We start from the raw sequence: 21,797 nt of genomic DNA, 5'->3' as shown, positions 1-21,797 counted from the left end.
GGTGTATCGATAAATGTCAGAATGAGATCCCTCCCTTCTTCTTTTCAATTGATTTCTAACAGAGCTTAATAATTATTGATCATTGCCTCCCTCTAAAAAAAATAGTTTTGAAAGCTTAATTCTAATATTTCAATTTTTATATGCTCCTTTTATAGTCTTATATTTCATTGTGAACTGCCCAGAGTCCCTCACTGAGGGAGATAGGTGGTTCAGAAATGCCGGGGTGGGGTGGGGTGGGGTGGAATAAAATAAAATACTTACATACCTAGATACAAATTTCACTTATGGTAGAAAAGAAAAGGAAGCGTTTCACTATTCTACCTGGTTTGGTTTGGTTTTTAAGAAAGCAAATCAAGTTTAACAGTTCTTCTTATTACTCGGGATAGAAGCAGAAACAGGGCAAAATTATTTTCAAATTCCCCCCCCGTTAAAAAGAAAGAACCAAGCAGACAAACGGTCACACTTTCACTATTGATTTGACAAAACAAAATAACCCTCATCACCACCAACACAGCCAATGGTCCAACAATTTGTGGCAATCATCCCAGCATGAAATGCGCATTGACAAGCGAAAGGGAGGCTGTGGGGCAGATGAAGGGAGCTTTATCACACAACTGAATGAAAGCATTTGTGCAGGGCAGAATGAAGCACAGCAAGTAGGCCAGAAATTCCTTTAGAAGGGCTTGGAAACAAAGAGGGCTCAAAAGAGTTAAGATAGCTTGATTGAAGCCCTGTCTCTTGTAGACTCATCAATGACACATAAAGAGAGCCAGTTTGGTCTAGTGGTTAAGGCACTAGCTAGAAAACGTGAGACTGTGAGTTCAAGTCCTGCCTTAGCCACGAAAGCCAACTGGGTGACTTTGGGCCAGTCACTCTCTCTCAGCCCACCTCACAGGGTTTGTTGTTGTAGGGATGATAAGAGGAGGAAGGTTGGATATATTCATTGCCTTGAATTATTTGTATACATTATTATTCAAATAAGGTGGGATACAAATAAGTAAATAAATGAATGGATTCAATCATGCTGCTGCAACTACCCATCTACTCAAGTTTTCCTTCTTCTCTCAACACCATTTTTGCTGTGGGTACAATCTGTGGGCAAGTTGCACCAACATTTGATTGCTGATATAGTCAGAGATTTTACAGAACTCTTAAGTTGCCGAGGGCACAGCATTTTTCCTCCTGAATTTTCTTTGGATGCCACTTTGGATTTGGCCTAAGAGATAGATCACACACCTGACTTCTGCAAGGCATTTGCCTACATTATGCCTCACCAGCAGTTTCTAGAGTTTATAAACTTTCCACAGACATGGGCTTTGGCTTATTTGAAAAGAACATGAGATCTACTTCTTGAACACAGCTTTAACCCTCTTTTAAAAGAGCCCAAACCTGCACTGCATAGAAAGTCCATTTAAACTAATAAAGCAATTAAAAGCAGTTGGAGTCTGCCTGCAATATGTAACTAGTTCATCACCGCATAATGGATTATAGGGTTTCCACAGCTTCTGACAACAATTAGTATGTAGTGACTGTTCTGTCTAGTTCTTTGTATGATTTTCTGTTTAACTCCAAGAATTTGCGCAAGAGAAGACGCTGATTGATCAATCTGATTTCTCAGAAACAGACTCCTGCAGCTGTAGGTTCTATGGCTCTTTATAAAAAAAAAGCACCCTATTACTAATGTTCCCAGGGAACAAGTGACATTTTGCTCACTCTATGCCAGCTTTGGTGGAACTAAAGGGCATAAAGAAGACTTCTGCGAGTCCCTTGGACAGCAAGACAATCAAACTGGTCAGTCCCAGAGGAGATAACTCTGACTGCTCTTTAGGAGGCCAGATTCTGAAGATGAAACTCAAATACTTTGGCCATCAAATGAGAAGGAAGGACTCACTGGAGAAGAACCTAATGCTGGGAAAGATTGAGGGCAAAAAGAAGAAGGGGACGACACAGAATGAGGTGGCTGGATGGAGTCACCGAAGCAGTAGGCGTGAGCTTAAATGGACTCCAGGGGATGGTAGAGGACATGAAGACCTGGAGGAACATTGTCCATGGGGTCGCGATGAGTGGGACATGACTTCGCAACTAACAGCAACAAAGGACATGTTAATGAGTGACATTATTATGTAGAGGCAAAAACTAAGTATGTACATCTAAAGCTATGTATTTGCTGTATCTGTAGGCCACCTATTCCAGGCAAACGCGAAAGGCTTTTCAAAATTAAGAACAGCAATAAATAAACATAGTCCTCAACATACAGCTGCTCATTTCGTGATCATTCGCTGAAAAAACTGATTTAGGACCGTTTTCCCACTTATGACTGTTGCAGCATCCCCATGGTCACATGATCAAAATTCAGGTGCTTGGTAACTGGTTCGTGTTTATGACAATTGCAGTGCCCCAGGGTCATGTTTGCAAACTTTCGACAAGCAAAGTCAATGAGGAAACCAGGGTCAGTTAAAAACTGTGGTACTTGACTTAACAACCACAGTGGTTTACTTAATAACTGTGGCAAGAAAGGTCGAAAAATGTGGCAAAACTCACTTAACAAAGGCTTAGCAACATAGATTTTGGGCTCAATTGTGGTTGTAAGTCGAGGACTACCTGTACATTACTCCAGCAATAAAACGTTAATTCATATCTAAGGGTGAAACTTGGCTTTTCAAAGACTGCTTCTGGATGCTTCCAATCATGAGGCCACAACACAATTCCTTGGTCACTTGCTTCCAGCCCTGTTATTCCCTGCCAGCATTGTTTGGAAATGAAGCTTATGTTCCAAGTAACAACCCTAACGAAAGAAGACTCCGAGGTTTGAGTTTCCTCAAAGTTCCATTTTATTAGAGATGTCATATTGGCACATCTGGGAAAACCCAAATCGGAAATCTTCCAGGTTTTCCCCAAACTAAAGTTCAAGTCCCTGCGCAGCACACAAGTCCATCCCATGGTCCAATCAGGCACTGTCCCAACTGGAGATGCATCCCAGCCACACCACTCCAGATGCAGGGCAAGATGTCCTTGACTCTCTGAGAAAGGAATGTTATTTAGACTATCTCCTATACTCCATATAATCTCCCCCTTCCATTTTCCCACAGCAGAAAATGTGGCAGGCTCAGTGTAAAAGATGGCTTCCAGGCCTAACAGTTTACTCATTATCAGTGGCTAGCTGTGTACAGAACTTCAGGCTTTTCAATGTGTGAAGGTTGGTATTTGATTGTTTTTATGGAATAGGTGAATTCCTCCCTTGCAAAATGTCTAGGAATAATCTGGCACACAGCCTCCATTCCAAACTATGCAACTGAAAATAACAAACCAATCAAGCTGCATGATGGACTTTAATTCTTCTTTCAGAACCATTTCTGAATCTCAAAAACACTGTGTGGGAGGGGGAACCAGAGGGTGGTTTTTTTAAGATTACTGGCAAGGCTAAAGAGAGCAAAATATTTTTAAAAAAACAAAAGAGAAGAAAAGCTTGTTGTCCATGCATTACATAATGGCACCTTTTCTATTTATCCAATGTTTCCGTGGTTTCCTTGGAGAAGATGAATGTGCCAACTCTGACAAAGCTGGAATCCATTCTATATATGAACATCCAAAGGCCCAGTCCTGGATTCCCATTATTTTCCTCCATTGTGCACTCAGCTTTAATAAAACCTGCCTTGGCTGAATAGCATTCTTTTGTCCCTGTAACCGTTGTGAACCTTTACCATGATTTTCTCATTAGCATGACAGTGTAACAAGCACAGATTGGTCCCCATTTGCTCACAGGCAATCCCCATCTGCAACGGTCATGAGCTGATTAAAACTCTTTTGAAAACAGACACACATTTGTGATGCTTCGGATTTTCCCTCTCATAGTTTCATAGCAGAACAAAAAAAAAATGTTTCCTGAGGAAGAGAGAAAAATAATAATAAATCCTATGCGGTTTGCTTCTGTAACTTGATTTCCAAGATTCTTTTAGCTGTCCTTGCTTTCTCTTCTTGGTAGCACAGTATATTTTGGTAAGTTTTCATTATTCTTAAGATCACCTAAGAGTTTCATGAATTTCAGTCTGGAATATGATAATTGAAAACGCTGTGCATGCCACAAAGTCTCATGCATTTTTCATCAGAAACTTTCTTCACTTTTTCAATATTGTTGAAGCAGCTGCAAAAAATACCCCGCTTAACTCAAATTCATAAAGCTTTATCCTCATCTGAAACTAGCGCTGACCTTACATGCATTCGTTATCTTAAGGGACTTCCATCTTTCTTGGAAAGCCAGGCTGATTGACCTTACAAATAAATCCGCTTCTTCTCCCGGGAAAACATTCTGCAACCATTTTTTCTCTGGGGCAAACGTTAACCAGGTGATCCCAAAGGTGCTTTTTCGAAAAGCAACTGGACTTAGTTTTTCCTTGAAGACGTTTTGCTTCTCATCCAGGAAGCTTCTTCGGTTTCTTCAATCAGAACTGAAGAAGGCTTCTTGGATGAGAAGCATAATGTCTTTAAGGAAAAACGAAGTTCAGTTGCCTTTTGAAAAAGCACCTTTGGGACAACCATTATTAGGGCCATCAGCAACATTATGGGCACCAGGCAAAGAAGTGCACTGGGGCCACTACGACAACTACTCACAGGAATAAAAATGTAAATGGTCAATAAAATTAAACATATATTTATTTTATTGGCACTTCCAACGAAATAGGTGTTGAAACATTAAAAACATGCTATGCAACAACAACTAATCAACATGAAAAATATTTGAACAATACACAAGACTTGAAAAATACAATAATATTCAGTAAGCCATACAGTTGCTGTATTTATATGATACAAGATGCATTGAAGGGTTAACATACACAGATTAGTTGGGGCCCCTATGCTTGTGGAGCCCACGGGCAAGTGTCCATCAGGTTCATACATTAAGACAGACCTGTCATGACCAGGATGACTGAGAATCTCCATAGACATTTAACAAGGTGATGTGAAGAATTAGGTGTCAGATATGATGGTTGGGGAGACTATTGGATTATGCAAAGAGGAGATTATGGGAAAGGCCATGGCAAAGTAACACAAGAGTTATGCTTCAAGAAAGGGGGCAAAATCAGCAGCCACAGTCCAATTGAAACCTTATTCTATGTGGAATAACTCTAAACCCATGTCTCACTACACACATAGGTTTTCTTCAGGTACAAGGACCTGTGTGCCAAGTTATTAGATGGTGAGGATCTGCTCTACAGCCCCAGGAATCTTCCCCTGTATAAACTCTCTATTTTTTCCTTCTCTTTTGCGGGAGGGAGAAGAATTAATTTTATGATGTTTTTGTTTGAATACAAATTTGGATTTGCTGTGACATAGACCATAATTTAGAAACATTCGAGATCGGAGGAGGAGCCAAGGTCGCGACGATACGGACGTGCAGTCTCGATGCTCCAAGACTGCAGCTGATACTTTTGCCGCTGGGTGGTCCAATCGGACCTAAACCATCCCACAGAGATGGTGAACAGGAAGAATACATCTTGCTGATCTCAGGGACATCGCAAAGTCCCTGATCGATCCAAGAGAAGTTCTTCAAGCCGGCGACAAAAAATCCAGCCATCAGGCTGATGAAGTCGGGGCAGCTCCAAAATGGAAGGATACAGAAAGAGAAAGTGTTTCCAGCTGGTGAGGAATTTTTACCATTTTAAAAGACACTGCCTATAAAAAACTTAATTTAAAATTTAATTTAAATTTGAGAACAGAAGAAATAAGTGGCGGAATTAAGCTTTGAATGGTTTTGGACAGTGGGTTATCTTACTTTTTAAATGTTATGTTCATGGATGGAATTTATGCAAGCCTTTTAAACTGAAGGGATTAAGTTTTCTTCTTTTTTCATTATTATTTTTTGCAACCTATGGACTAAAATTCTCTTTCTTCATTACTGCGTGTGTTTTTCCCTTTTTCTTCTCTATTTCATTCAAGAATTTGAGTTTTTTAAAAAAACTTGGAATAAAAAAAGCAACAAAGAAAATTGTAACAACAGAGGGAAAGACGACACTGCTACTCGGAGGCTGGAAGTTTATGTATTGGAAACAAAACACTTTTAATTTCCTCACTGATTATTCTGGTTTGGCACTTCAAGGTCTCACTGTTTTGTCTATAGAGAGTGATAAGAAGAAAAGCATACAGATGTTCCTTTGAAGTATATCTTTAACCAGAAAAAGTGAAAATAAGACATTGTGAATTTATGCTTAATCTTGTAAAAACCTTCCAAGCCAGAGCAGCAGTGTTTGTCAGCTTGAGATAATGGCACAATATCAAAAGCAGAAAGAAACTTTAAATTTGCAAACACATTTGAGAGGACGGAGAAGAAGTTGGAAAATCTAGAGCATCTAATAGTAAAATATGATGAAGAAGTTGGAGATGTTTATCAAGTGGAAAAAGTGGAGGTTAGAGTCCTAAAAACCAAAGAGAAAAATGACTACAAAGAAATTAAATCCACTGATATCTATGGTGATTGGTTTGTGTCTGGAAATGGAAAGAGTGGAATACGGAAAGAGGAATTAAATGGAGGGGAACTCTACCCCAGATGGCAAGATACAGAAGAAGAAAAAATAAAAGAATTTATGGATTTAAAGAAAGAAATTTTGTTAGCAACATTGTTGAAAACACACTGACAATTAAAGATAAGCTGGTTAAGGAAACAGAAGAAGGGCATCAAAACTACATGAGAGACTTAATAAGCAATGAGCTGCAAAGAGGAGTCCATACAAAGTTGATTAAGGAGATGATTAGAGGACTGATACCACGAATGGCAGAAGACATGAGATTGTTTTGCTACTGGAAAGATACAGGTTGATAGATGAAAGGGTTTAATCTAAAACTAGTTAAATTTAGTGACAAGATATAGTTAAATAAATAAATGATAATGATAATAATGTATACATGTGTATTGCTATGATAAGTAATAATTGAATATGAATATTGAATGGTACCTATGAAAGGAAGATTAGAAATTTTTTTGGTTATATATAAAGATTAATAAAAAAGAACTAAGTTAAATTTAGTTAAGTTTTGTTTATTAGGGGGAAAAATGTTGTGATAAAGGACACAGTCAAATAAAGGAGGGATAATGATAACAGTGTGTGTGTGTGTGTGTGTGTGTGTGTGTGTGTGTGTATGTTTTCTGAGGTTTTCGCGGGTGTTTGTATGTACGTCTTTAGTTGTTCGGGTTTTCTCCCGCGTAGAATTGGAAGTAACTTCACGACGTTTCGATGAAGTCTCATTCATCATCTTCAGGCTGCTGCTTCCGGCTTGGTGCCAGAAGCAAACCCGAACAACCAAAGACGTGTATGTATGTATGCATGTATGCATGCATGTATGTATGTATGTATGTATGTATGTATGTATGTATATATATATGTGTGTGTGTGTGTGTGTGTATATATATATATATATATATATATATATATATATATATATATATATATATATATATATATATATATATATATATATATATATATATATATATATATATATATATATATATATATATATATATATAAACATTCAAAATACATTACGGGTATGATCCAAGGGGTGCTCCACTGATGCATTTTTGGTTGCACATTTCAGGTTTGGGCTGGGGACAAGACTCACGAAAGGTGAGATTAGATATTTATTTGCAACATTTAACAAAGGTAGTATCTGGCTAACGTTAGAAACTAAACAGGGTCAGGCATAATTAATCCTTAACCTATCAAGAAATAACAGGACAGTGTTTTTATATATATGCCCCCAAGCCCCCACACCCCACTCAGTAGCTTCTGAAGTTCTCTTGGTACTTCAGAGAGAAAAAATCCCAAGCTTTGAGCAGCTGAAGGAGAGCTTCAAGCCTCTCTGTATGAGCCATCTGTCACTGTGAGATGCAAAATCAGTTGAGCGACTCTCATGTCTAAACAAAATGTATACCCACCTCAGCAGCTGCAACAAGCCCATTGTTCCTTTCAGGCCAGTGAGCATTTTTATTCCCCCCCTCCCCGCATCCCAACCTGACACCCCTGGTGCCGTCTGCCTCCCACCAGTTGCTCCACTAGCTTGATGGATTTCTGTTACTCTTTATGGGACTTGAATAGGGGCCATTTCCTAATCTGGCATTTCTTTTTTAAAACAGTGATCTGATCGCTTTGCATAATAGGACAGTAGATCTATATGTGGAACACTTGGGGAAATTTTTAATATTTACTTTAAGGATGTGTAGCTACAATATTCAAGTCTGTGATGCCCAAATATTCTGAGGACAAAAGATCGTTCTGGAAAATCACATACAGTATGTAAAAATTGGTCCTATATTTTTTTACATACATACACCCACATAAACACAGAGAGAGGAAGGGAGGGAGGGAAGGAGAGGGAGAGAGAGAGGGAGAGAGGGAGAGAGAGAGTCAATCTTTAGACCTATGCTGAACATACTGGAACAAATTTAACAAATAATCTGATCACTATACGATAACACTATTTTATTACAATGCCACCCCAAAAAATAAAGAAGCAATCAAAACAATAAAATGATAATGAATTTGAGAAGAAGAATGTGATGTATTTGTCGATACCTCTCACTGCACAAGATGTGTACTTTTTAAAAGGTTAATTGAGTACTTAAACTTCTACTTTTAAAGCCACTGAGGTTTACATGTGGTTAGATTTGATATCTTCAGACAAATCGTACATAAAAGATACACTCTTCTGATAAGAATTTTCTGTCTGGACGTATAAGTTGCCCTTTATAGTTGTGTAGGCCCCTTTTAAACCAACCTACGGAGCAGTAGAGTTTTTCACACATCCCACCCGATTGTCCTTGTAATTTGGAACTTCTGCCTGTGACACACCTCATCTGTTCCATCACGGTTCTATCAAAGGCCACACGGGACTTTTTTTTTGGTAAGAAGTGGGGGGAAATTTTCTCTTACAGCAGTTGCTACAGCTGCCCTAAAAGGAAGAGGAAACCCATGAGCTAGCAAGCATCTGCCAGTGAATGCTTTGCTTAGCTCTGCCCTCCGACTGTGATGCTTTTTCCTGTTGTTCTGACGTTGTGACTTTCCACCTGCCTCCTCAACTACAAACCACCAGCAGTCATTCCAAATGCGGCACATGTGGGTTGAGTGTTGAATCCTCAGTGTTCTCCAGCGAGTTACAGTAGATACTGCCAAGGGGGTTATGCTGCTTTTCTCCTCCTCTGCAGTTCGCGTAAAGTGAAAAAGCTCAGCCAGACAGCCTTTCCCGGTAAGTTTGTAAGATAAGCATATGGATTTGATCAGGACAATTCTCTACTTTGGGGCTTTTGAATCAGAAAAAAGCTTTCAGATCGTCTTCAGCCCCAATCCCTGACCAGCTTAGCTATGTTGTACTGCTGACAAAATGCTTGTTCATAATGAACTCAGGGACAAGGCTTGACTGACTGATAGATTCTTAGCATATACCATATGACCAGTTTTATTTTAGTGAATTATTCATCTCTTTCCTTGCTATTTCAAACTGGAACATTCGTTCAACTTACCATGTGATTAACGTGGTTTTTCAGAGCTGCTATAACACTGTGCTGTGAAGGACTATCTGTAGGATTTGTTCATTCGGGTTTATTTCAGCAAGTTACAGATTTGTTTTTCAGAGAGAGAGAGTGGATCTGCTATCTATAGAGTGGTCAAGCCTCCTTTTTGCTTTGGGCATTTTTTTCCCCTTTGGAAATCAGAAATAATGAATAGGAAAAAAATGATTTACTTAGGTCGGCACCTCTGTCTTAAATTGCTTTATCTGTGTCGAATTTAATTCTGCAACAGAAAAAAGTACGGTTGTGTGCTTCAGCAGAGATTGTGAATATCGTTCTTGTCTTCTGAAACAGGCAAACAAGAGGAATCCAGGGAAGCAAGATCATTAAAGCTATAACAGTTTGATTACTGATGAAGGTGCTAAGCAGTTGCAATGCAGTGAGTGTCTTTTCTCTTCATATTCTTCTCTCTAGAAGTGATGCGAATGAGGGCTGATGAAACTAGATGATTTCTGATTATATTTTTCCTTTGTTTTACTTTACAGCCCAAAAGCTTAAATGCAAAAGAGATGGAGACTTTAAATGCACACTCATCAGAGGTAAACACGCATAAATCCCTTTGCCGTTTCTATGTACAGTATTAAAGTTTGTGATTGTAAGAGTACTTCTTATGGGACTTTGTGAGACTTATTTCTGAGTAAACTCACTCAGAATTGTACAACGCATCCTATGCTTTTGTAAAGTCACGGTCAGTCATTCCTGCTAAGCTTTAGATTTGGGGGGGGGAGTTATTTTTGATAGCACTATAATTCTAGACAATATTTTATACTAGTACACTTGATCTTTTGCTTGCACCGTTATAGTTACCAAATTCAAATCACCTTCAAGACTGAATGAAATGAAAACTCCTAAACTGCTACCCACACTCATTACAAATTTTGGGAAATCTGTTTAGACATGAATGAATGTGTTACGCTCCCTGCTACAGTTCAAGCCAGAGATTTGTGCTCATAATAGGGTGTTGAGTAGAAATATGTAAGGCTGTGGTTTGGATTATAATGTCCAAATGCTAAACACCTGTTACTTCAAAAACCTATTAATTTCAGTGAGCCTGTTTCCAGTACGGTTAGCAATCACTTTATAGCCTTACTTGGATGTATGGCTGACATCCAAAGAGCAGCTCACATAAAACAGCTCACATTTGCCCTGGGAAATTCCTGACTGTAATCCTCTCTATCACACATTAGTTTCTGTCTGAACTGTATCTGTTTAATTTTCTTCTCACCCACCTTTCCCTGCATTACTCACTCAAATTTAGAATGAATTCATTGACATCAATAGAAGTTTATTTAGTCCTGAATAATAAAAGACCCATTGATGTCAATAGTAACCATGGCCAACGTTGTGAAACCATCCATGTTTTGCTTGCTATCATGTTTTTGGATCTATATTATTTGCAGAGCTCACTAAGGATTCGTTTAACCAAAGTAAACAGGATAGCTGTGGACAGTTTTCATACTTATTGTTGCTTCTGCTTAATGTTTGGTTGAGTGCAATTCAGTGTTGCAATTGAATGCATCCTTTCCTTCCCACAAGAGAGTGTGGGATTTGTCTCTTTGTTTTAAGGAACTGAGCAATGTGATGTATTACAGCTTTAGGTGACTCTATGCTGCATGATGGATTGATCATTTTTACTGCCTTGTTAAATTTTAGGAAGATCTCAAAAAACGTCACTTCTCCATGACATGTGATAATGAAGATGAGCCATCTCAGCTGATTGGTATGTGTGCAACCCTTCTTAAACATGACAGTTAGATTCTACTAAACCCAATGTACCTTGAACTTTGTTCTCTACAAGTGAAGGGCATTTATTCTGCTCTTTTGGATGGTGAAGGAAGGGACAGAATGAGACCCAAGTTCTCGTTTGCTCAAGGGAATGGATAGTTGACTACTCTTTTCTGGCAGTGAAAGTGGCCATATTTTTACCTAGTAGTCACAGGCTGGTGGGTTCTCAGGTTGAAATCATAACTGATAACTCTAAATTGCCCCCTGGTGGCAATATATATACACCTGAAATTTCTAGAGCTGTAAACAATCTGGTTGATCGATTGGCTGTTCTAGGACAAACCATAAGATGGCAGGTTAACTACATACCTGTATTTAATTGCCACCACTGATGGTTGAAACGCAGGCTGATTTCCTTAGCAAGGGGGTTGTGCATAAAATTTAAATATGCAAGTGATACAGACTGTATGATTTCAGCAAGAACAAAGTTGGAGGTACAGAGTTTACAGCTGGTTTGATAGTAGAACAGAATTTCCATTTTAAATAAGCTAGGTAGGTTTGTGATCAGTTCAAAAGTGATATATTGACCACATTGAATGTTCTCAATCATTTTTGACAAGAAACCAATGTTTACCTCTGAAAGCAAGGACACCTGGGATGGTCCTTTTGCTACTAATTAAGTTTTGCAAACTGTATTTGTTTAGATTCAATTGATCTGATTGTTCTTCTAGCATTGCTGAATGCGGATAAAGAGTACAGGTAGTCCTTGTCTTACAACAGCTCATTTAGTGACCGTTCAAAGTTACAACAGCCCTGAAAAAAGTGACTAAGACCGTTCCTCATACTTACATTCATTGCAGCATCTCCATAGTCAGGTGATCAAAATTCAAATACTTGGCCACTGACTCATATTTATGACGGTTGCAGTGTTCCAGGGTTATGTGATCACCTTTTGTAAACTTCTGACAAGCTAAGACAATGGGGAAGTCAGATTCACTTAACAACAATGTGAATAACTGCAGTGATTTACTTATTAACTGTGATAAGAGTTAATTTGTTAACTCAGTTAACAAATGTTTCACTTAGCAACAGAAATTTTGGGCTCAATTGTGATCATAAGTTGAGGACTACCCGTATAACTATAGTAACTTTCCCCAATCTGCAATAGGCTACAAAACTCAATATCCCCAATCCATGCCTAGCCAGTGTGGCAATTGATCAGAGTAGGAGCTACAGTCTAAAGCATCTGAAAATCATTTTGTTGACAATAGCTGATTCATATAATTCTATAATCCTATATTCTTGTATCTAGTGATGTATTCATGATGTCACTCATTCATTGCACATTATTCCTATTCCTTTTGTTCTTCCAACAGATCGTCACAGGAAAAGAAAGAATGTGATATCTTTGCCATTCATGTTCAGACGATCTACCCATGAATCAGAAAGTCAGGGGCATCTAGAATCTGTGTTGAAACCCCCTTTGTTTGATCTTCCTCTATCACTTGTTTATGGTGCTGAAGATATACTGCCCAAATCTATACAGGTAAATTACACAGGAGGGTATTGTATCCATCATGTATGAATAATGCCTTGTGCTTTGGCTGTGTAACATAATCCTTAACCTAAGCAAAGGAGGATTTTCTTCCTCCTACTAGTTATATATGGAAGAAGTTGAATTAAGATTAAATGTTCTTTAAAATAATTCAAATCAGCGCCAAGCAAACTCTTCTCTAAGGTGAAACGGAATCATGAGTTGCATTATTGAAGTTTCATAATATTGTGTCTAGAATTTTGCCTTTTGCAGGGAGAAAGGAATTTCTACTTAAGTCTTGGATAGCTAAAATGGAAAGAGCCTAAAGCCTAGGGAAAATAATATGGGGAGAAAAAAATTATTAAGGAAGAACAGGGAACAGTTGCATGGAACCCAACCTAGGAAATATATAATGTATGAATAATGTATATGAATGTTGTCTTGCCAAATACACGCTACTGAAAAAGTGAGCATAGGATAATGATGGCGTTCAGTTCCCTGTTTGGATCTAATACATGTAATATTCTTTTTATTCCTGTTCACATTTTAGGATATCCTTACAATACTCTACCAAAAAGGACCATTCACTGAAGGGATATTCCGAAAAGCCGCCAATGAGAAGGCACGCAAGGAGCTGAGAGAGGAATTAAATGCTGGAGACAACATTGCTTTAGAAAAAAAGTCTGTTTATCTGCTAGCTGTGGTTTTTAAGGTATACATCTATTAATTTGGTTTCTTATTGTAGATCCCAGTTTCGTAAATATTAGGAAGAGATATTCCTAAAAGCAGTGCAGTTAAGAAATAAATTCGCTATTGTTGCATCTTATGTATTTAGCCTCCTGATAGAAAAGGGTTGGAGACAGAGCTGTTGTTTTTATGATCTGTCTCTGATTTTGGGATACACAGTCCCAGGAAACTGTGGTATGAACCAGGGGTGACATTCAGCAGATTCTGGAGAACTGGTAGCAGACATTTTGAGTAGTTCGGAGGACCAGCAAATGCCACATCTGGCTAGCCCCAGATTGGGGTAGGAATGGAGATTTTGCAATATCCTTCCCCTGCCATGCCCACCAAGCCACGCCCACAAAACTGATAGTAAAAAAAATTGAATTTTACCACTGGTATGAACCAAATTGAAAGAGTTCCAGGATGCATGTTGCATGTTGACTTACAGTTGCCTCCCATAGCTTAACTGAAGTTTGTTTCTTGCAGGATTTCCTCCGAAATATACCCCACAAATTGTTGCTGACTGAGCTTCACAATGAGTGGATGACAGCATTAGAGAAAATAAATCATCAAGAGAAAATTGAAGCCATGAAAGAGTAAGTAGATTTCTCTTCCAGAGTGGCCTTTTGCTGTTCTGTAATAAGCAACGCACATAGACACAGATTCTGAAATCCTGGATGCTTCCAGACAGATGGCTCTAAACTCAAGAAATCAAAAAGTGTTACATGGTTCCATTTTTAATCCCATTCATGCAACAAAAAACTAAGGAAGAGAATTATGAATGGGAAACGACGTATCAATTCCTTTCCGCATTCTGCCCTCCTCCCTAAAATCTCATCAATGAAGCAAAACAAGGTAAAAGTTTTTTCTGGAAAATTTGATTGATGCCAGAGAAAATGATATCTAAGACTATAGACTTTAGGTTAAAGTTGTACTACACTTCCTATCTATCTGAAATGTGACAGAAAGGAAAAGGCTACTTTGACGTGCAACTCTATACCTGCTTAAAATGACACTATTTTTTAATGGGTCTTGCTGTCAGGTAAGAGCCTGGCTAATAGTGCAGCCTACCCAAGGATTTCCTGCAATTTTTACTCCCTGTCATTCTCATCAAATTCAATAACATTTGTTCCCCCAAAAATGTGGTTAGGGTTTCTGTTTTGTTCCAGTTCCAGATGCTCTCTTGTGACTAGACATGTGCAGGTTTCCATATTTTTTATTTTCCATATTTTTATTCATCTTTATTGAAAGCTGGGGAACTATTCATAATAGGCAATCATTGTAGGAGGAAGTATGAACCGTCACTGCAAACACTAGCAATGGGGAAAGTAAAAATCTAAATGGCTTTTACAATAATGCCATTTTTTCCCTCTTCCTTCCATTTCAAAATGCTGGAAGAATATGAGTGGGAAAGAGCGGTAATGTCATCCCATAACCAAATCTGGCTGACTTCACGACAACACAATGCCATCAATTCATTTCACATTGGAAAGTATGCCAGAATACAATGCAAGGAATAAAATGTGCATACATTCCTACATACATACATAGGTATGTGTGAGTGTATGTATTACATACACACACACACATACCCACATAGAGAGAGAAAGAGATAGAGTTCCATGAAGGAAACCAATGAATACTGATAGCCTCTTTCAGAGACTGTTTGCAGTTACAATGGTGATCAAAATGTAACTTTGCCACCAATCCTCACATTTAAAGCAAAAGAAAGTTGAAGTAAGATCATAAAGTCCCTTCGGGGAGAGGGGGCAGTCTATAAATTTAATAAATAAATAAATAAATAAATAAATAAATAAATAAATAAATAAATAAATAAATAAACAGAGTCATGTTTTGCTTTAACAACTAAATTGCCAGTTCCAGTTGTGTCACTAAACAAGGAATTCTTGTAATATCTCCAGCTGATGAATACCACATAATGAAAATAAACATATGTGCATATTATACATATCTGATACATGTTTAATGATAAATTTAACAGCATTTCACCCCATAATTTTCCAAGAGACAGAACAATTTCTGCTTGTTGTCTACTCAGGCATTTATGTCTACCTGCATCTATCTATCTATCATCTATCTATCTATCTATCTATCTATCTATCTATCTATCTATCTATCTATCTATCTATCTATCTACCTACCTACCTACCTACCTACCTACCTACCTAGCTACCTAGCTAGAATTTTGGAACTGCCCATCTCCCACACAGAAAAACTCACAATAAATTCACTGACTGGGACTTTTGAATGGGAATTTTGGGTAACTACTTTAATACTTCCACATTTTAGAGAAAGTGTTACTCATAGAAGTGAATGCAAAGTTTAACTTAAAAATTAAAAAATACAGAAGCTGCAATCTGAGGATAACATTTTTTTTCATATGTTCATTTTTGCAGGGTTGCAAGCAAATTGCCACAGCCGAATCTTCATTTGCTCAAACACTTGCTTTCTCTTCTTCACCACATCAGTCAAAACTCCAAAATCAACAAAATGGATTCCAGCAACCTCGCCATCTGTTTTGGACCAACCATGATGAGTCCAAATTGGAACAAAAACCTGCCACTTGAAATCCAGAAAAAACTAGCTGATAAGGTACCTTGGTTTTCTTTCCACCTGTTCCACATGTCTTTTATCTCTGACTGTTTTTTTTTTCTCTAGCTACAAGGAAGCCAGTCAATGTAACATAAATCCCTTTGGCATTTATCTGACTCACAGTGAAATAATTTCACACTTGAAATAGTGGCCCTATCATGTAGACCTGAGGTTCCCAATCTTGGCAACTTTAAGACATGTGGACTTCAACTCCCAGAATTTCTGAGCCAGAATTCTGAGAGTTTGAGTGCACACATCTGAAAGTTTCCAAGATTAGGAACCAATGCGGTAGGCTGCATTGCAACATCCTAATTAATTCAGCTCCCACACATTAGAATTATGGGAAGCCTTAAAGGGGCACTTCTCTGATTCATCCCTCAATAAACTGCTTCTCTGATGTGGTATTAAGAAGCTGTGTCTCATTCTTAGGCAGCAAAGTGGAGCAAAGTGCTACTTCAAATTGATGTTTTGCTAGCCTTTGACTTTCTGCATCTCCATTTGCAGAAGACATTTCTGCAGAAGCCACATGGATGGGTTCAGAAAAGTCCCTTGCCTTGGGGCTTTTTAACTACAAGCATTAAGATAGAGGATCATGCTTTATCTGTGTCAAAGGGAGTACCTCAAAGGCAACCACTCCAACAAATGGAATTGGGTATCGCTCTAGAGTCAGATTGTGTTCAAGATCTTCATACAACCTTATTTTGTATAAGACTGGAGGAGGAGGAGAAGAGAAAGTAAAGGATCTTATGGGGAAAAAGAGGATAGTCCAGGTTACATCACTGTTGGCCTTAAGCCTGCTTACCCCAAACATAAATTGCTGTCAAGAAAATATAACTCTCCAAAACTCAAAGCAAAAGTTCTCCATCCGGAACCAAGAGCTCATAGACAATTTATAATTATCTTCTGGTTAGCTGGTTAAGAAACTCCCCAACATTTTAAGTACAGAGTTCAGATCCTCTTGATTGGAAAGTGTAGCTTTCTTCGTTGGTTTTTAAAAACATGTGATCATTAAAAGTCTTGCAATTGTGGTTCAGTGGAAGAAGCTAGTTCTAGCATCAGGACATAAGCTTTGGGAACTATGCCACCAGCTAAAGCCACAGCAACACAATTACAAAGTTATTCCCATGGAAGATAAGCTTCCATAGGTTCAAATGAAGAGGCCAACATAAACAAACAAACAATGGTGGTGGGTGCTATCTCAGAAGTAGTTTATTCTTACTGGAAAGCAAGGCAGGATTTAAAAGACAAGAATTCTCTATGTTGTTTTCCTGCTTGTACCTTTCAAGGCTGGAATTTACATGTGGATCTCCTATCAAAATATTCTTAATATATAGTTCTTAATATGTAGATTCTACTAATAATGTTGAAATGACTCCAAGTTAATCTCTGATTTACATTCTTTGTTTGGCTTGCATAGGTGAAGACACTGGTGGAATTCCTCATTAATAATTGTTCGGATATATTTGGAGAAGAAATCTACTCACTGTTTTCTAGGAATACTGATAATTCCCTGGATATGACAGGTACCCTGATTTTGCATGTCTATGAAGTATATGTTTAAAACAGAGTATGACTAGTCATTTTTCTCTGAATGAAAGTACTGTTTAACAATGTTTGATTCTAGTTGCTAAGGAAGTGGAAAAAAATAACCAACCAGTAACGACAGTAAACTATTTCTAAATGTTAATCACAGTGTCTCTTAAAGTTTGACAAGACAGTCACCTATCATTGAGGTTCCTTTCAAACCAGGGTAGAGAAACAGAAATAATATGTGTAAAGTTTTGGGAAGATTTATCAGAGAGACTGGGCTCAATTTGTGGATATCAAATTATAATATCGCATCATATGATATTTTTGATAAACCAGTGACTATTTCTAAGTTTAATATAAATATAGTTCAAAAAATTTTGTTTCTCTTTTTGTTTCTCTTTTTTTTAATCATTTTTCTTTTCAGGGACTGTTCAGTTAAGTTTTACTATTTCTATGTAACTTGATCCCTTGCCTAGATTTTGTACCCTTAAAATATTTTTTTCTAAATATCCTATTCACTATGTTTTATTTATTTTAAACTTTTACTTTATTTTAAATTTCTAGACCGCCCCCTCTCCCAAAAAGGGACTCGGGGCGGTGTACAGTCAAATTAAAACACAAGGAATACATAAGAATAAGTACATAAGTACACACTATGTTGGGCAGGAAGGCTTTATTCCTCAATTGCTAGTGATGTACACATACTTTATAGCAGTTAGTGGAGACTGACTTATTTCTAATGCTGATCTGTCCAACATTAGTCTCAACATTCCCTTTCCTTCCTCCAGAAACGTCATCACCAAACCAGCATCGTGATTCTGCTTATGACAGCACAGACCTTGAAGGGGAATGCAGTCTCAGTGACCTTCAATCCAGGGGTTTATCCCACATCAGCAGACCAAGCAGTACAGAATTGTATCCCAAACAGCCACGAACCCAGATCCCTTCTGCCTTCTCCCTGACTTGTTTTAAAACAACGATGAAGAAACTTGAGAGGAGATCCTCAGAACCAGACTTGCAGTCTTCTAAGAATTGCCGGAAAAGCTGTGTGAAACTTCCAAAACTTTCCAAAAGTGAGGAGAATTTTATTCAGCAGAAGGAATTGGGACTGAAGGATAGAAAACTGAGAATGGGAATGCAGACAGTTGAAGAATCCCATCCTTCCGGGCGCTACAGGAACAAAAAGCCATCAGATCTCAGAATCAAAGCCAACTTCCCCACAGAATTATCAAGTGATTCCTTACTCAGCACATCTTCTTCCAGTTCACTAGACAGTGCTTCCTCTATCTCAGACTCTTCTGTATTCACTAGTTCACCACTCCCATCACCTGCCATCTTCAAGAACACCATCTTAACTCGGCCGCAGTCCTTCTCTGCCAAACTTTCAAATGGAAGTGACCGAGCTGTCTCAGAGCTCAAGAAGCACACCATGTCATTTTCTGTGCCACCCCGCAAGATACTGCTGGACAAAACAGAAAGTCAAGGCAGGGGTTGCTTTCAAAAAGGCAGTTTCAAAAAGGGCTCCAGAAAAGAAAGAGCACTTTCCTGTCAGCTTGCTCAAGCAAATCATGAGACTGTTCCCAGTCCAGAACCCTCAGGCTGTTCACTGAGATCCCGTTTTATGTCGGCAGTTGAAGTGTTTCGACTTGTAGATCAAAATAAACCTAGAAGGCCTCCTTCCTATGAAGAGGCAACCAAACACTTTTCTTCTGTTAGATTTCCATCACGCAACAGTTTAAGAGCTCATTCTCTGAGGCCCCCCAAGGTTCCTCGGGATCCTGCATCTGGATGTCCGGGGCTCAAGAAAGAGATAACAAACAAAGCAAATGAGAACCTTTTTAATGACAGATCCTCTTTGATCAATGACTCCCAGGACAAAAAACCAGTTGTGGATTTTGTTATTGGAATACATTCACGGGCAAATTTGCCTTTGACCCCTCAAGTGTACCGCCTCAGGACTATGTCTGGGTCATATCAAAAGAACAAGCAAGAATATATGACGCTACAGAACAATCAGATAACTTTTGAGCACTTACAACGCGCAAAAGAATCCTATGTTTAAACTTAATTTTCTCATTTCAGTACAAATGTATACATTCTATGCCAGGCATGGAAGCAAGACTTTTCCAAACTTTATTGCCTAAGCAGATATAAATCCAATTTTCCATAAAATTGTGTTTTGTCTAGTATCCGGTGTGTTGTGTTTTGCTCTTTGGACCATTTTATACAAAATAATTATGTCCTAATCTGGGCTTGGCTATTCCCTTGAATGTTAAAAGCACATTTCAAAACCCATTCAATAGGTCGAGCAGCTTTATCCACTTTGTTCTTATAGTAAGCCCCCGCATTAGTTGCTTCTTCTTTTTCTGAAAGTAGTCTAGACAAGGATCCAATATAAACAGAAACAGAGAAGCAGAAGATAAGGGGAAATGCTGTAGAGCTCTTGAGCCAATCTCTGTCATATGACCAAGCAAACGTGTACTTTGCAACAGACTTGGATCTGCTGCTTTGTCTGGTTTTGGATTTCTCAAGTGATACAGTTTCTTCCACCACCACTTCCTATTTGGAAAGGATTTCCAACTGAACTAAACCTCAGTGTTATGAAATGGTTCTTGCAGTAGAAACAGCAAGAGTTTCTGTTTCATGATACTATCCCTGAAAGTTCTAGTAATGTAAGCTTCCTTCTGGAACATATCATACTTGGACAAGGGTGAGCATGAGAGAAAGAGTCTCAATGAATCTGAAAACCTTTCTAAATTATTTTAGTCTTCCCCAACTTTATGCGCTTTAGATGTGTTGAAATGGCAAATCTCAATTGTGTAGTCTGGGACTTCAGAAAGATGCCGTTGTAACTCATCTGGAAAATACTAAATTGAAGAAACCCCGACAGAATATTCATGCAGATCAACATTGTGTAGCTTCATATTTCCCCATAATTCCAGGAGCTGCACATAAATACAGTATGTTTATTATGATTCATCAAACTACTATAAAAATTGCTCATTGCATAATGCCATAATGTGGTTTATTTATCTGGCTTCGATGTAGTGTGTGAACCCAACCACTAACCAGGGATTATGGTTTAGTAGAATATCCAAATCCAGCACTATGGTTTATTCAAGAAAAAGGTATTAAAATAAATACTTAGTATACTATATAATTCCAGCCACTGACACTCTTAATATCAATGTTGCTTTATTTGCAAATATTAACTCGAAGTATATGAGCCAGCAGTGTGCAGCAGCTGCCAAAAAAGCCAACACAGATCTAGGCTGCATAAACAGAGGGGTAGAATCAAGATCACGTGAAATGTTAATACTACTTTATAATGTCTTGGTAAGGGCACACTTGGAATACTGCATTCAGTTTTGGTCGCCATGATGTAAAAAAGATATTGAAACTCTAGAAAGAGTGCAGAGAAGAGCAGCATAGATGATTAGGGAACTGGAGACTAAAACATATGAAGAACGGTTGCAGGAACTGGGTATGTCTAGTTTGATGAAAAGAAGGACTAGATGAGACATGATAGCAGTGTTCCAATATCTCAGGGGCTGCCACAAAGAAGAGGAGTCAGGCTATTCTCCAAAGCACCTGAGAGTAGAACAAGAAGCAATGGGTGGAAACAAATCAAGGAGAGAAGTAACTTAGAACTGAGGAGAAATTTCCTGAAAGTTAGAACAATTAATCAGTGGAACAACTTGCCTCCAGAAGTTGTGAATACCCCAACACTGGAAGTATTTAAGAAGATGTTGGATAACCATTTGTCTGAAGTGGTGTAGGGTTTCCTGCCTAAGCAGGGGGTTGGATTAGAAGACCTCCAAGATCCCTTCCAATTCTGTTATTCTCTGTATATAGAAGAAGGCCAAGGCAGTTAATATCCCAGGAATAGCTTCTTTTAAACAGTCCCTAAAATTTCACTCTGAACCACATTGTTACATGGCCAGCCTGTGTATTCAGAGATGTGTCTCTGTAAAGGAAAATAGAGATAAACTCTAACATCCTGCATATAGTATTTCCAGCACTGTAGTTATTTTGAAAAATCTAAAGTTGGTCTTTTCCCAATAAATGTCTGCATTGACTCCTAGAAAACAATTCTACTTGCTAGAATAG

At 38.3% G+C, this 21,797-nt stretch overlaps 1 protein-coding gene across 1 annotated transcript; it reads left to right on the top strand.

The window, feature by feature from the left end:
- Window positions 1-8,846: 8,846 nt before the first annotated feature.
- TAGAP (T cell activation RhoGTPase activating protein) lies at window positions 8,847-20,413 on the top strand. The gene is made up of 10 exons (XM_081944407.1): window positions 8,847-9,237; window positions 9,854-9,938; window positions 10,045-10,098; window positions 11,213-11,279; window positions 12,661-12,830; window positions 13,369-13,530; window positions 14,031-14,140; window positions 15,962-16,157; window positions 17,575-17,680; window positions 18,476-20,413. Exons 2-10 carry the CDS (start codon window positions 9,912-9,914, stop codon window positions 19,747-19,749), a joined length of 2,166 nt encoding a protein of 721 aa, XP_081800533.1. The 5' UTR covers window positions 8,847-9,237; window positions 9,854-9,911; the 3' UTR covers window positions 19,750-20,413.
- The last annotated feature ends 1,384 nt before the right edge of the window (window positions 20,414-21,797 follow it).

This window comes from Natrix helvetica (genome assembly GCF_964273705.1).
Source record: "Natrix helvetica genome assembly, chromosome: 2".
NCBI lineage: Eukaryota > Metazoa > Chordata > Lepidosauria > Squamata > Natricidae > Natrix > Natrix helvetica.
The sequence above is the reverse complement of the archived record's forward strand: the minus strand, read 5'-3'. Positions and strand labels throughout refer to the sequence as shown.

Excerpts from the sequence above, each read along its gene's own strand:
- TAGAP (XM_081944407.1), top strand. The coding sequence starts at position 9,912 with ATGAAGGTGCTAAGCAGTTGCAATGCA. Across the intron at positions 9,939-10,044 it reads TGCTAAGCAGTTGCAATGCA|CCCAAAAGCTTAAATGCAAA; the intron begins GTGAGTGTCTTT and ends TTTACTTTACAG. Across the intron at positions 11,280-12,660 it reads TGAGCCATCTCAGCTGATTG|ATCGTCACAGGAAAAGAAAG; the intron begins GTATGTGTGCAA and ends TTCTTCCAACAG.